Source organism: Nomascus leucogenys, chromosome 20, assembly GCF_006542625.1.
Source record: "Nomascus leucogenys isolate Asia chromosome 20, Asia_NLE_v1, whole genome shotgun sequence".
Classification (NCBI taxonomy): Eukaryota; Metazoa; Chordata; class Mammalia; order Primates; family Hylobatidae; genus Nomascus; species Nomascus leucogenys.
In genome coordinates this window covers 27153273-27167559 of record NC_044400.1, presented here as the reverse complement: position 1 = coordinate 27167559, position 14287 = coordinate 27153273, and the positions used below count along the sequence as shown (strand labels likewise).

The 14287-nt window shown below is 36.6% G+C and overlaps 1 protein-coding gene across 24 annotated transcripts in view; it reads left to right on the top strand.

The window, feature by feature from the left end:
* CLASP1 (cytoplasmic linker associated protein 1) overlaps nucleotides 1-14287 on the top strand; it is a 301555-nt gene that overhangs the window by 213592 nt on the left and 73676 nt on the right. For 12 of the 24 annotated variants that reach the window (XM_030801427.1, XM_030801415.1, XM_030801412.1 and 9 more), the window contains 3 exons: nucleotides 297-464; nucleotides 6884-6991; nucleotides 11404-11466. In XM_030801427.1, the coding sequence (XP_030657287.1) occupies nucleotides 297-464; nucleotides 6884-6991; nucleotides 11404-11466 (339 nt within the window). The remainder of the gene's footprint in view (nucleotides 1-296; nucleotides 465-6883; nucleotides 6992-11403; nucleotides 11467-14287) is intronic. The other 12 variants (XM_030801424.1, XM_030801422.1, XM_030801429.1 and 9 more) reach the window with 2 other exon arrangements.

Below are 14287 nucleotides of genomic sequence, written 5' to 3'. Positions count from 1 at the left end.
CTCTTACAGAATAAAAAACCAAAATAAGAATAAACACCTTTGTGGTATTTGTAGATATTTACTGTGGAATAAGGTGGCTATTCCACAGTAATTCTTCTAAGTATATTCTTTTATGATATTCAATTGTCTTTTATGCTCCTACATTTAAAAAAATTAGTACTACCAAATAAAAATTTATTTTTATATACAATTCTGTATTTTAGCCAAATTAATGTGTAAAACCTGGCTTTTAAAAGTATTATAGTTCATTCCTACATTTACATCTATTATTCATTGTCATTTTGCTTCACTTTTAGCTGGCAGCCGGTCAAGTTCCCCAGGAAAATTGTTGGGAAGTGGTTATGGTGGACTTGCTGGGGGCTCCTCACGAGGCCCACCTGTGACACCGTCTTCAGAAAAGCGAAGCAAGATTCCCAGGAGCCAGGGATGTAGCCGGGAAACAAGTCCAAACCGAATAGGATTAGGTAAGGATTCTCAAAGATCTTGGAATACCATTCCCAGCTTGGTCATAGTTTTGATTATAATCTAATGACTATGTCTAATGTAGGAAATATAGATCTATTTTTTGAACTGAGGATGTCACTTTGCCTGGGTGTGCTTTATACAGATTATGGCATATTGAGGTTTCAGTTAGAAAAATATGTGGGACTTAACCCTTCAAATTGATGGGAAGGAATTATGTCATTATAGGCTTTTGTGTTTTGCAGTCATTGTACAAAGCATTGGAATTGGGGAAATAGCAGGGTGTTTCCCCCACAATTAGAAGCAGTGTTGCTTTTCATTTTCCTTTTACTGATTAGCACTAAGTAGACATTAACCTATATGAATTTTTCAAAAACAACATTTAGGGTCCACATTTATTTGAATTCTGATCTTCTCTAATCTAATTGGTGAAACATGGTGAAAAAATATGTATAGTTACTTTTGACATAGATTTAAGCATGAAAGCTAGGAATTGATTAAAACCAATATGTAATATTTAGTTTTGTGTTACTTAGTTTCTTTGTAATAGTGTGCAGAATCATGTGAATTACTGTCAGCAGCTTAAATACCTTTTACTCCATTAAAATCTAATTCATACGCTGCCTTTTTAAATATAAAATTTAGAAGTCTTTGTGATATAATACAAAAAATCTAAATTCATACTCTATGACTTCTTTACTTCCTAAGGGTAAAATGTATTAATATAAAATCAGACTACTGTATTCTTAAATTGTGTTGGCTTATCTTTCTCATTTATTCATTTATCTCATCAACAATGTTTACTATGATGTACCAGGCACTTTGTTAGACCTGAGAATTAGAAGATACATGAGTTAGATTTAGATTCTGACTTCAAAAAGCTTGATATCTATTGGAGAGAGGTGGAAATGTAAGACAGTATGACAAATACTATGACTGGGTGCTTCACATAATCAAAACTATGACCTAAAAAAGGAGTATCTTAGACCCTTGGCCACCCCAGATTTCTTGCTAGGGGAGGCTGCCCAGAGTAGGTTCTGTTTTTATGAAGTACAAGATGGGATTGGTCCGGGTGGGGAGATTAGGGGAAAGGTTTCTAGAGGAGAGAAAAGCATCTGCAGAAGCAGTCAGGCAAGAGGCAGCCATACGTAATTCATCTGGCTACTGTAAAGAAAGTCAGAGTGGGTGGGAGTTGGGGGCAGAGACTGGTAGAGTCCAGCTCATGAAAGTCTTTGAAGGCCACCTTAGCTACAAGAAGGCAGGAGAAGATATTTAAGAATGGATAAAATTTGATTTGAAATCCTGTTTCCAAAGCAAGTAGAAAGTATTTCTTTGTTTTAGTAAATCTCTATGATGCCAACTTTTTATTGGCATTGCGTAGTGTGGTGTCTTAGCTGACAAGTTATTTGGGTGTTTATGTGGATACAACCATAGAAAAGGTCACAGCTGGAATATCTGAATTTTATGTCTGATGCTGTAACATATTTGTGTTTGGAAAATGCATTTGATTTTAAATCTAGGTGTTATGTTTTAGCTGTCTTTTTCCATAGTTAATTGTTTAAGTTTATAGGATGTCCGTTTGCAATCCATGTTAGTTTTATACATTTAAAGATTCTTTTCTGTTTTGAGATTTTTTTCTTTTTATATTATTAAAGATGCCATTTTAATCTTCTTCTTGAAATTGGGGAATAACCCAACTTCATTTGATCTAACATAATTCTGATGTGTTCCATGGTTTTAACTAAGAAGTTTGTGTTGTGTGTAGTTGAAAAGACAATATTTTATACGTTTTTAAAACAGGTATTATGGAGCATCAGTAGGAACTTAAGCCTGTTCTCTTCCAAAGAGTTATTTGAAATATTATTTGAAGAAAGTTACTTCCTTGATGCTAATTAAAGGGATCAGTTACGTGTAGAGCTTTGAGGTCATACATATAGCTTATATTAAAGAAGATATTTTCTTTAAATTTCCACACATTGTGAGATTATATGCATATAAAGAAAAATATATGAATAAAATGTATTTTCATTTTTTTCCTGTGGTATTGCTTAGAAATTGCATTTAATAGGGTGGCAGACATAATAGCATTATTCAGTAATAGATTATATATTACTATTATCATTTAGTATATACTGGATATATGCCTGTGTTTCTTAACATTTGACTCATTGTATAGCAGTTTTCAATATAATTGTTGAAAAAAAGGGGAGGAACATCTTTTAGGAATATTTTCTATAATTCCTAAACCAACAAATTCAACAGTTTTAATGATAGCTAAACTAGGTTTGGAATTTGCACTGAGAATTAATCATAGTTATCTACAAATTGTGTTTGGTTCAACTATGCCCCTTTTTGTTTGAAATGATACTTCTTAACAAATTTTCTTTTTTCATTTGTTTTAAAACTGATGCCAAGGCTCTTCTTTGGCATTTAGGTTTTCTTAAGCAGAACAGCCTGTAATTCCTGTTGAATATTCAAGAAGCAAAATATATCCCTGATACTCTTTTTTCTTGGTGATTTATTCCCTCATAAGCTATCCGAGTAGGAAAATATATTTTTAAGTTTTATTTCTGTGTGTCTTAAAGACAATACTTTATAGATACAATAAAGCCACATAAATCACTAGTATCTATAGTGATTATATTTTGGAAGTTTGTTCTTGTTCCCTTCTCCCACTCCTCTATAGAAAGGCTATGAAAACACATTTGATATTTTTGCAGCTTTCATTCTGTGGGTGTGTATTTTAAATGTTAAGGTTTTCTGGTTAAAATACTTTGAAATAATTAAACATTAATAATAGTTCATTTCAACTGTGAAATTAGACTACTGTCTAAGACCAAGACATGAAAATGTCTAGACCAGAGAGACATTTCATGTCTTTAACTTCTGGTTGTTTTTATTAATTCTCTTATATTCTGCTTTTATGAGTCCTGGTTGGACCCTTCCTTAAGATGTAGAAGTCAAGATTACCATTAAAACACTGAAGTAGGGTAGAGTGTCTATCAAGAAATGTAAACCAATCAAATGGGTATCTTATGGCTTCCCAGCATTTCATGTAAGCAGAAGACCCCAGAGGTACCTAGGAATACTGCTTTTTTAGGAAGTTCACAGTACAAGTATGTTTTCCTGGTCTCTCCCTCTTATGCCTTCTCCTCTCTAACATATTTTCATATAGAACATTTAGTTTGGCACTTAAAGAGACAAGTTATTTTGGTGGGTTTTTTTCTTTTAGTTTTGATCACCTAATAAATCCATTTATAAAAAGTCATTTATATACTTATTTTAGGCCGGGTGCAGTGGCTCACACCTGTAATCCCAGCACTTTGGGAGGCCGAGGTGGGTGAATCCCTTGAGGTCAGGAGTTCGAGACCAGCCTGACCACCATGGCAAAACCCCATCTCTACTAAAAATACAAAAATTAGCTGGATGTGGTGGTGCGTGCCTGTAATCCCAGCTACTTAGGAGGCTGAGACAGGAGAAGCACTTAAACTGGAAGGCGGAGGTTGCAGTGAGCCGAGATTGTGCCACCGAATTCCAGCCTGGTCAACAGAAGAAGACTCTGTCTCAAAAATAAAAAATAGGCCGGGCACAGTGGCTCACACCTGTAATCCTAGCACTTTGGGAGGCTAAGGTGGGTGGATTGCCTGAGCTCAGGAGTTCGAGACCAGCCTGGGCAACATGGTGAAACCCCGTCTCTACTAAACTACAAAAAATTAGCCAAGCGTGGCGGCGTGCACCTGTAATCCCAGCTGCTCGGGAGGCTGAGACAAGAGAATCACTTGAACCCAGGAGGCAGAGGTTGCAGTGAGTCGAGATCACGCCATTGCACTCCAGCCTGGGTGACAGAGTGAGACTCCATCTCAAAAAAAAAAAAAAAAAAAGAAATTAAATAAATAAATATACTTATTTTAAATCCTTTTAGATTTGTCTTTCAAAGTAGTAGTATAAGTGAGTTTGTATTTCTCTTGTATTTTAAATTATTTAACATTTGAACCATGGATGTCACCACTAGATTTACTTTGATGAGTATATGATGCCAAAGCCCTTGAGGTTTAGGATAACTATGGCCATATTTTCACAAAATCATAAACGGACAGAATTATTTTTCTCTATACTGCTACTAGCCATATGTTAAACGAGAAAATCAGCTCAAATGGGTGGAAGAACTCTCTCTGGGTGAAATACCGGAGGGGGGTAAACCTTGTTAAGAAATTTATGCATAGTGTTATTTCAGATCATATCTGTTTACTGCTGTTAATGCTTTTTATGGTCTTCATGAAACGGACTCAGACCAAAAAGAGAGCATTTTTTTTCCCCGTTGTTCTAGTATGTATATGAATTTAAGGAAGGGGGTGGGGCTGGGAAGAATTCAGAAATAATCAGACAAGAACTATTAAGAAAATGCTCAACTAAGCATGAACTTGTTTAAACAACTATCAAGACCTTTTATAGCTTTTTTATTATTTGTTTTGGAGTGGGCAGTGGAATACAACAAAATTTTCACGTGTGCTCTTCAGCAAGGGACTTGGAAATACCTATGTGTGTGCATTATCTCACAGTAACCTGCTGATTTAAAATGAGGGGACGTGTTCTTTTTCCTCGTTTTCCTAATGGGAGGCTTGAGACCCAAAGAGGCCAAGTGGCTGGACCAGTGAGATAGCATGGAGCTGGAATGGTCATTTTTTGACTCAGATTTGGCATTGGTTCTCTAAGGATGAGTGGTATTGCTGTGTGCATTCTAGGAAAGTTGTCCATATTGTTAGAACCAGTACACGCTCCCTAGTTTTTTAAGCATTTAATTTGGCATCTCCTTTTGTCATCATTGTAGGAGCTGTTTAGAATGTCATCAAGAATTGCTGACTAAATAGTCACTACGACTTTGAGTGAAAATTCAGTGCTTTCACATCACTCTGGCAAAATTAAGGAGAGCTTAAGAATTTCTGGTGAAACCCCGATAAAGCCCTTTATGTCTAGATTGTTGAGATTACGTTCCTGCGCTTGACTTTCTTTTTTTTTTTTCCTGAGCAGTACTAAGCATTTGGATATCACTTAAATGCCTTCAGAGTCTAGTTCCACTCTAGCACTGAGCAGCTGAGCACAATAGAAAGTTGGCTTTAGTTTTCCCTTTCGTATTCTTTTTTTAATCAGGGAGTGTTATGATTCTGGTTTATAAGACATTCTTGTTATACTTTGGCTGTATAATAAATCTTTGCTCTTAAATAATAGACTATGCTCGTTGCAGTATAGAAACATACTTGTTTTTATATCAGTGATTCAAGTTGATTGTTTCTAAAATATCTTGACATTTTTTCCAGTCCATCCTCTCAAGATGGAAGCGTATATTGTCCGCATGAGCTATTACATTAGGCATTCCACCTACATGTATTCAGTATACAAGGTTGTTTTGGAGTATTTTGCCAGCAATGCATTTCCACTTTCTCAGATGGAGAAACAAGGGTATCCTAGTCTTTTCTGAGCTTCACAGCCCAGTTATTATGAGACCCTGGACTATTCATGCAATTCTGTCTTGTAGTCTCGGTGTTTTATAACATGAGAATGATTAACTTTATCCGTAGATAATCAGAAAGTTATTTGCTGTTCTCAGGTCAGTGGAGAGATCTTTCCCCAAATACTGAGAGTATTGATCTACTTGCTGTAGACACAGTGTGAAAGACTGGGTCAGTGGCGGTGCTTGGTAGAGCACAGGCAGATCTTTTTGGATTTTCATAGAAAAAGCGGGGATAAAATGTTGGGATCAGTAAAGGAAAGGATAACAGTCCCCACTTTTTGTATCTGCTGGTTTCGAGAATTGGATATGTTTGAAGCATCTACACACTTACTTGGAGTGGGTAGGCTCTCTCTCTGGTTGTGTCAACTCTTATGGCTTCTCTTGGTGAAGATGGCCAGCCTGGGAGCAGTGAGCCCTCTTCCTTATCATTAGGTAAGTTCATGGACTTCAGTGACCAGTGTGGTTATTCTGTTTGTTAATCCAAATTAAGTTACCTTTCTAAGAAACAAGTGCATATGAATACAGCTTTGGTTTTTTGTCCTCTTGTTGAGAAGTTTGCTAAACTCATAAAAATTGATCGTTTCTAAAAGGCTTTTGATCTTGTATTTTCTGATGACAGTTTGTTGTTCGGAAAGATTTCTTTTCACTTCTTACATTTAGGTGTAATTTCACCTTCATACTGAAATTCACAGCTTTCTGAGGTATTGAGCATAATCACATTTTACCCAAACCCTCCCCTGTTGTCACATCAGTCAGTGAGACCTCAGCATGGATAGGTGGCTCAGTCATCAGAACTCCCCAGCGCGAACAATGTCGTAATTACATTAACCAAATGTGACTGACATTTTGTGAGTTTTTCTGTCTTCATTAAACTTGTTCACCTTCTCTGAAACCCTTCATGCTGCACGCTAGCACGGAGCAGCCGTATCCCTCGACCCAGCATGAGTCAGGGGTGCAGCCGCGATACCAGCCGTGAGAGCAGCCGAGATACAAGCCCTGCTCGGGGCTTTCCTCCACTTGGTGAGTACACGTAGGCGCTGGCTGAGGAGCAAAGAGTTCCTTTCCCTGCTTGTCCGAGACACTGCTAGGTGGAATGACCTGCTTTTCCTCCTCTACTGTCCCTGTGATCCTTTCTTCTTTTCTTTCCTCTTCCTTAGTTACCCCTTGTTGTCCCCCTCTGCATGCTTGAATTTTGGCAACTTCGAATTTTTATATATTAGAGGAAAAAAACACCACTTCACTCTGTACTGTTGTCATTGATGACCACTTGCTCTCGGGCAAGCCCATCTGTGTGGTAATTTCTAACCTAAGGCAAAACTCAGCCGAAGTTAGTTGCTGCTTAAAAGTAAAGTTAATCCAAAGTTTATTCTTAGTCATTGAATTTTTACAATTTATCTTTAATTTTACTACAGATCAGTCTATATGTAATTTAATTCAAAGAAGGAACAAAAGTACAATTGCGGTAATGTTTAGAAAAGTAAATGAGTTTTCTTTTTAGAGTTAATAGTCCTGCCGTCTCTAAAATGAACACATAATAAACCCTTTTTAGCTAGTATAAACTGTCGATCCCCAAAAAACATCTGTAACATCTGTCAACACATACTTTTGTGAAAGGGAATATTTTGTATTCTTCAATAATTATTTTTGGCTGCTTGCCATGTTAAGTGCTGTACAGATGTCCATTTTCCTCTTGAGAAGCATAAACGTAGAACTCATTTTATAATAATTAGACCTAAACCTGAAATTATGTGGATCTGTGGACTTCAGCAGTCTGTTAATTTTAACTATGTATTTATGTAACTGGTCTTTTGAAAGCTATACATGTCACTACGAAAGAGTGATGTTAAATCAAAAGCATAAGGTCTTAATATTTGCCTCTACCTAGCTCCTTCTAATGTTATTCACTTCTTCTGATCTTTTTTCCCTAGTCAGTATCGGTAATCAAAATCTAGATATATTTCTTTATGACCCATTGTCCTTTATGAGATTCTGAAAAAGAACAGGTAACCAGATGCCAAAGCCCTGCTAGATGGTCCCCGTGATTTAGGGAGGCAATACCTGTTGTGAGGTGTTCCACCTTGTTAGCATGAGCCCTTGAGTGGGGCAGCTTACCTATTGCATGTCACCTATTCCACAGCAGTCTGAAGCATTACAGCAGAATTCTCAATAATCAGAGGTGGCAGTGATGAATTTTTTTTTTTTTCTGAATGAACTGGTGATTTTTCCTTTTAAATTAAGGCTGTATATCTTTGCATCCTTGCTCACTATTTGACCTTCTGAACAACCTATTTATGAGTAAACAATTCAATCCTTTATTGGTTATTTTGTCACTTAGAAGCAATTCAGTGTTTTCCTTTCAAATATGTACTGTTATTTTTGATACTGTCCATGGAAGCATCCTTTGGAATCTGGCATGTGGAGCAGGCAAGGTGTGCTGAATTATTGAGATCCTAATTGAACTCTAAGTGGTTGAGTGAATCTTGTCTGTTTTGTACATTGTTTGATTAAATGGATCTGTTTAGCTGTCTTGGTGACAACCCTGAATGTTGAAATGTGTAATTGCCACTACCAAGGCAGAAGCTGTGGGTCCTCAAAAACTCTAGCATCAGCACATGTCTTCTGTTGTGGTCAGGGCAATAGTTAAGTTCTTCGAGCTAAAATTTTTGTATCATGATTTTCCCCACCTTGGGTTAAACCTAACCCTAAAACTTGTGTCCAGCAAGAACAACAGCATTGCTCATGTGTACGCACACCATTTGAAGCAGTCAGCAGGCATAATGCCTTGTGGTCGCTGTTCATCCTCTGGGACAGGTATTATCATCATCAGAGTCTTAGGGAGAATAAGCCACTTTCTCAAGATCACGCAGCTACATGGTGGATCCAGGGTTTGAATTCAGGTTTGACTTCAAGCCTGCTTCATTTGGAAGTAGTTCGGATAATTCAGTGTCTTTCATCTGTTCCTCGAAAATATATTAAATGCTTGTTCTGAGGCTTCTTGGGGTGGGGGGTTAGAAGATGTTTCTGAGTCATTTATTTCCAGGCCTGGGGTTAGGACCTGGGAACTCAAAGATATATCCCAGAAGGTTGTTGTCCTCAGAGGAGCTTACTACACATCCTCTGAAGGTTCCTTCTTTAGCTCATTCATTTTAATAATCTCTTCCCACCCTTTTTGGAAATTAGTGAGATTGTGTGTCAGTGCTTCTTTGAATCCACTTATGTAGCCAACTCTTTAACAACAACAACAAAAAAAAGAATGAAAGTACTTATATTCTAGTGAATGTATATTTTTAAGTTTGCATTTTTATTGTTTTGGACCATTTTGATGGTATGAGTATATATGGTTATGGTGATAATTTTTGATTAAGGGAAATTAAGGGCTCTAGGGCTGCTGTAAATTAGGCTTTCACATAAGTGGGTCTACCTTGGATTCCAGTGTTAGGTGTTAACTTGTGAATGTGACAGAGGACTCATGGCATGACAGATTTTTTTTAGAATATTCTGTTGAAACTGAACCAAAGGACCACTTTATAAGGAACCTACATATCAGGTACTGCTTAAAAACTATTTCAGTCTGAACTATCAAGATAGTGATGTGCTTGTACAAAAATGTATAGTTTGCTTCAGTCTTAACACAAGATATTTTACCAACTTCCTTATTTAGGGAAAGTGATAATTTTATAATATTCTTTGCCAATTTAGTTTTAATTTTTGTGAATCTTGAGAAAGGGATATTTTCCTTTTTTTGCAAGCCAGTAAAAATTGCCAGGTAATCTTTGCTATTTAGTACCGCATGTACCATAGAGATGCACATTTCATAAAGTAACATGGACCTTAAAAATTATATTGAAGAATTTGAGGTACTGATATTTTATGACTGAATGTGAGAGCGTTAACATATACAGAATACTCTAGTAGTACGGATAAAACGTAGCACTGCTCAGTATTATTTTGTTAAACCTATAAATTTTCTGTGGTATAATCACTGTGAATTTTTCAGAGTAATGAATGGAAGCATATTATCTTTTGTTTTTCCTGAGGTTAAGGAAAAGCCATATGTTGCATGGAACTCTAGTCAATAAGTTAATGTGTTGAACCAAGTCTTTATTTCATAATTATTTCTAAAAGTTGTTTTCTCTCCACATGAGGACAGAATTTAGCATGTGTTTCCTCAGATTGATGAAGTAATGTGCTCATTAAGAATACTTGTTAATAAAATGGTACTATAATGTCAGATTGTAAATTGGAGGTTGCTCTTAACTGTTACTGCCACCACGAGCACCACCCAACACTACTAACCAATGTTTAAGTGCTTTATAATCTCTTTTAATCCACTCAGTAACTCCCAAGAGGTAGGTACCATTAACCATTATTAGCACCATTTTACAAACAAGATACTGAGACACAGATAGATTTAGTACTTTGCCCAAGGTCAGTCCTATGGCTAGTTGTGATCCAACGAGCATTTACAATTGCATTACTGAGCTGGTACTCATAACCAGTGTACTGTAACTGCCTCTCCAAGGAAGATCATTAAACTTAATACAGCTAAATTCCAACAATTACACAAGTACTAATAATTAGGATATGGCACTTTGGAAGGCTGAGGCGGGCAGATTGCTTGAGCCCAGGAGTTTGAGACCAGCCAGGCAACATAGGGAGACCTCGTCTCTACAAAAAAAAAAACAAAGCCGGATGTCGTGGCACATCCCTGTAGTCCCTGCTACTTGGGAGGCTGAGGCAGGCGGATCTGCTTGAGCCTGGGGAATCAAGGCTGCAGAGAGCCATTATTGTGCCATTGCACTTCAGCCTGGGCAACAGAGTGAGACCTAGTCTCAAAACAATAGTAATAATAATAATTAGGATATTCATGCAACAGAACAACAAACATTTTGACTGGGGAAAATGGAATTCCAACTGTTGAACCCCCTTCCTGTGATTTTATTTTATTTCCGTTGAAGTAACATTATGAACTTCTATGCTTGTTTTTGGTGCATGGTTGCATATGCATCACATACTGGTAAAACATCTCGTGAGCTAACAATCCGTCTTACTGCCGTTCCGCTCTGGGATGTAGATGGTGCTCTGTGACTCCTGCTGTTCTTCATGTTGCATATGTCCATACTGGCTGATAGACGCTTCATGGCGTGACTATAACCCTGGAGTCCAAGTTGGTTGATGCATACTTAGTTTGGAGCACCTTTAAGAGAGCCTTTGTTGTGCCTGTGTGTTTAATAGCTGTGCGAGAGCCAGCTGGCCACTGTAAAGTTTGGGGATTGGCACTTGCTGTCCATTCATATCCAGCACCATTTCTTCTCATGAGAAAACATGGCCTTGTTGGTAGCAGTCCCTGCATTTCCTCTGGACTGTGGCATTTTCTGTCTCTGGTACTTCTGTGTTAATCCTGTGGGTGTTGCCATTCCTTTTACCTGCAGCCTCTCGACGTCATTCCAGGTCCACTAGTGCTCTCTCCACTGCTGAATCTGTTGGGCAGTCAGGTGAACAAGTGCTAACTGCATGACTTGGCTTCTTCATATGTTCTAGTTTCACACCCATGTTAACATTTGTTTTCATCTGTGTCGGCTAGCACTTGGCATGTATGCACCTCATATTTTTTCCCCAATGTGCTTTAATTTTTTTAAGTTATTGAATGTTTATAGTTCTGTTAATAGGCTGTAGATGCTTTATAGCCTGTTTGACAACATCGTCTCTCCAGTGTTCATATTTACGTTAAAACAACAGGGAAGTAATTTCCTTCCTGCCACTCTGTCCCCAGGAAAATAACCAAAATTAGGTATTATTTAGGGTTCCTGTGGGGCAAGGGGGCATGGATATCACCCAACAGATTCTTTCCCTTCCAAAGTCTTTACTCCGAATAAACTGTCAAATATTTATGCTAGTTATTGATGTCAAGTTCACATTTTTAAGGTACCATTTAGTTAACAGCACTGCAAATTATAGCATACATAATTTCATATGTATGAAAATAAGTGTATTCTCAAAGTTTTATGGAAAAACAAGATCAGGATTCAGGTAATCAAGTCAGGCCAGAGGTATCCTTTGTAGCCTGCAAACCCCAAACATGCTCTCTCAGCTCTGTTTAGCAATACTCAACATCCACTGGTTAGCCACAGTGGCAAACAGTAAGCATACAGTAATACATCAATTTGTTAGATTTAACTGCCACTATTTTTATATGCTAACAATCCCTAATGACTACAATTTTCTCAATTGAGTAAGGCATAATCTATGAATTTGCAGACCATTGATGGTGACAATTGTTACCAATTCACCGAGTCTGGTATTTTCTCTTTTCTTCCTCTAAATGAAGCCCCCTATGCTTTTTTTGTTTGTTTGTTTTTTGTTTTTGAAACAGGGTCTCACTCTGTTGCCCAGGCTTGGAGTGTAGTAGCGTGATCTTGGGTCACTGCAACCTCTACTACCTGGGCTCAAGCGATCCTCCCACCTCAGCCCCCCAAGTAGCTGGGACTACAGGTGCATGCCACCATACACAGCTAGTTTTTGTTGTTTTTGTAGAAACGGGATTTCACTGTGTTGCCCAGGCTGGTCTCAAAACTCCTGGGCTCAAGCGATTTACCCACCTTGGCCTCCCAAAGTGCTGGAATTACAGGCAAAGCCGCCATGCCCAGCCTCCTATATATTCTGATTATGTACATTTCCCTGAAGATTAGGGGCCAGACTGAGAGCACAGTCATATGTATTCATCTCTTGGAAAAATCAAATTTTGTAATAGTTTCAGAGCCTTGAGAATATGGAACAGATTTTGCTCTGGTGAAAACATAAAGCTTATAGTTTTGCTTAGATCCAGATAAACATTTCCCCTTAAGATTTGAAATTCAAATTGTCTGTGATATATATCAAATGATCTATAATCACTGTGTATGGCAAAGCTGTATGCATCTTGGAAGCACAGAATAATTGCATTGTTCTTATAGTTTTAATTTTGTATCTGAAAAAATCTGTATATTCCCTGGAGCAAGAATTGCTGGCATGACATTTTTTTTTTTTAATTTTATTAGACTTCGTTTTATTTAAGTTTATGCTGGGTAATTTTTTAATGGCTTATAATTGAATTACTTTCATTCTGTTACTCATAAGTCTCCTACTATCTACCCTTTTTTAATGAAAAAAAACTTGAACAAAGATCATCTATAAAACTATGTGTGCATAGTAAATCTCACATTTACACTTGTTTCATATTTCAACTGATAAATATAGATAAATGTAATTTTTAATGGCCTTTTTTAGTTTATATGGCACATTACCTTTTAAACATAATGGTTAAGATGACAGTTGGAAAGACCAGCAAATGCATTAAAAAAGGGGATAGTATAACATACAGTTTTTGTTTCTTTTTAAAAAATTCATGACTATATAACTATTGATTAGCAGTGTTTAAATTTTTCTCCCTTTCTGTGGTGGTGGAAGGTATAATGTTTTGAAATTGACATTTTAAAAAAGCTAAATAACAATTCACTTTTTAAGTTCGCCAGTTTTGTAGGCACTGTCTTGTTACATATCTAAAATTTTAAATACATTGTTTTATAGGAAAGATCAGTTCATGTAAAATAGATATTAGCTTCCCTTTTAGTCTAGTTGCTTCCAGAATATAGCTAACATAGAGATTTTGCTTGTCCAAACGATGTCTTATTTGTTAACACAGAGAAAATATTTTATCTTAACATTTTTCTTCCAAAGGTTTTTATACATTAGACTTTTAAATAAGAAATTTTTTACTGGTAGATAATGTACAACACACTTAATGAAGATACAACTCACGCTGCCTTTCTCCTAGTATATAGTTTTAATCTCCAGCACTTCCTAAGGAAGGTTGGTCAGCTGATTTAATGGGACTTTAAAAAGTGAGTTTTCATTTCCATGATCACAAATAAGCTTAAAATAGTTGTTTGAACTACTAAATTTGTTTTAAATTCTTTGGATTCTTTCTATTATTTGTTTATCTGTATAAAAATTGCCATTCTAAATTATTTGAGGAACCCAGGTAAAACATATGCTAATATTATCTAAATTTTTAATGTTCTTCAGTGAAAGTGCTAGATTTTTTTAGTGATTATTAAATAATTTTAATAAATTGATTTTTAAGTAATTTTTGTTGACACAGGCATCATGACAAACAAGTATCTAAAATTAAATGAGCTTAGCAATAGTTAAACAGTAGTGACACTAATAAAAATTTGCACAGAAATCCATTTAATTCATTTGTTTCAAATTTTAAGTTTTTACCACACATTGCATTAGAACTCTTATGAAACCATGAAGCTTTCTAATTAGTTTGAC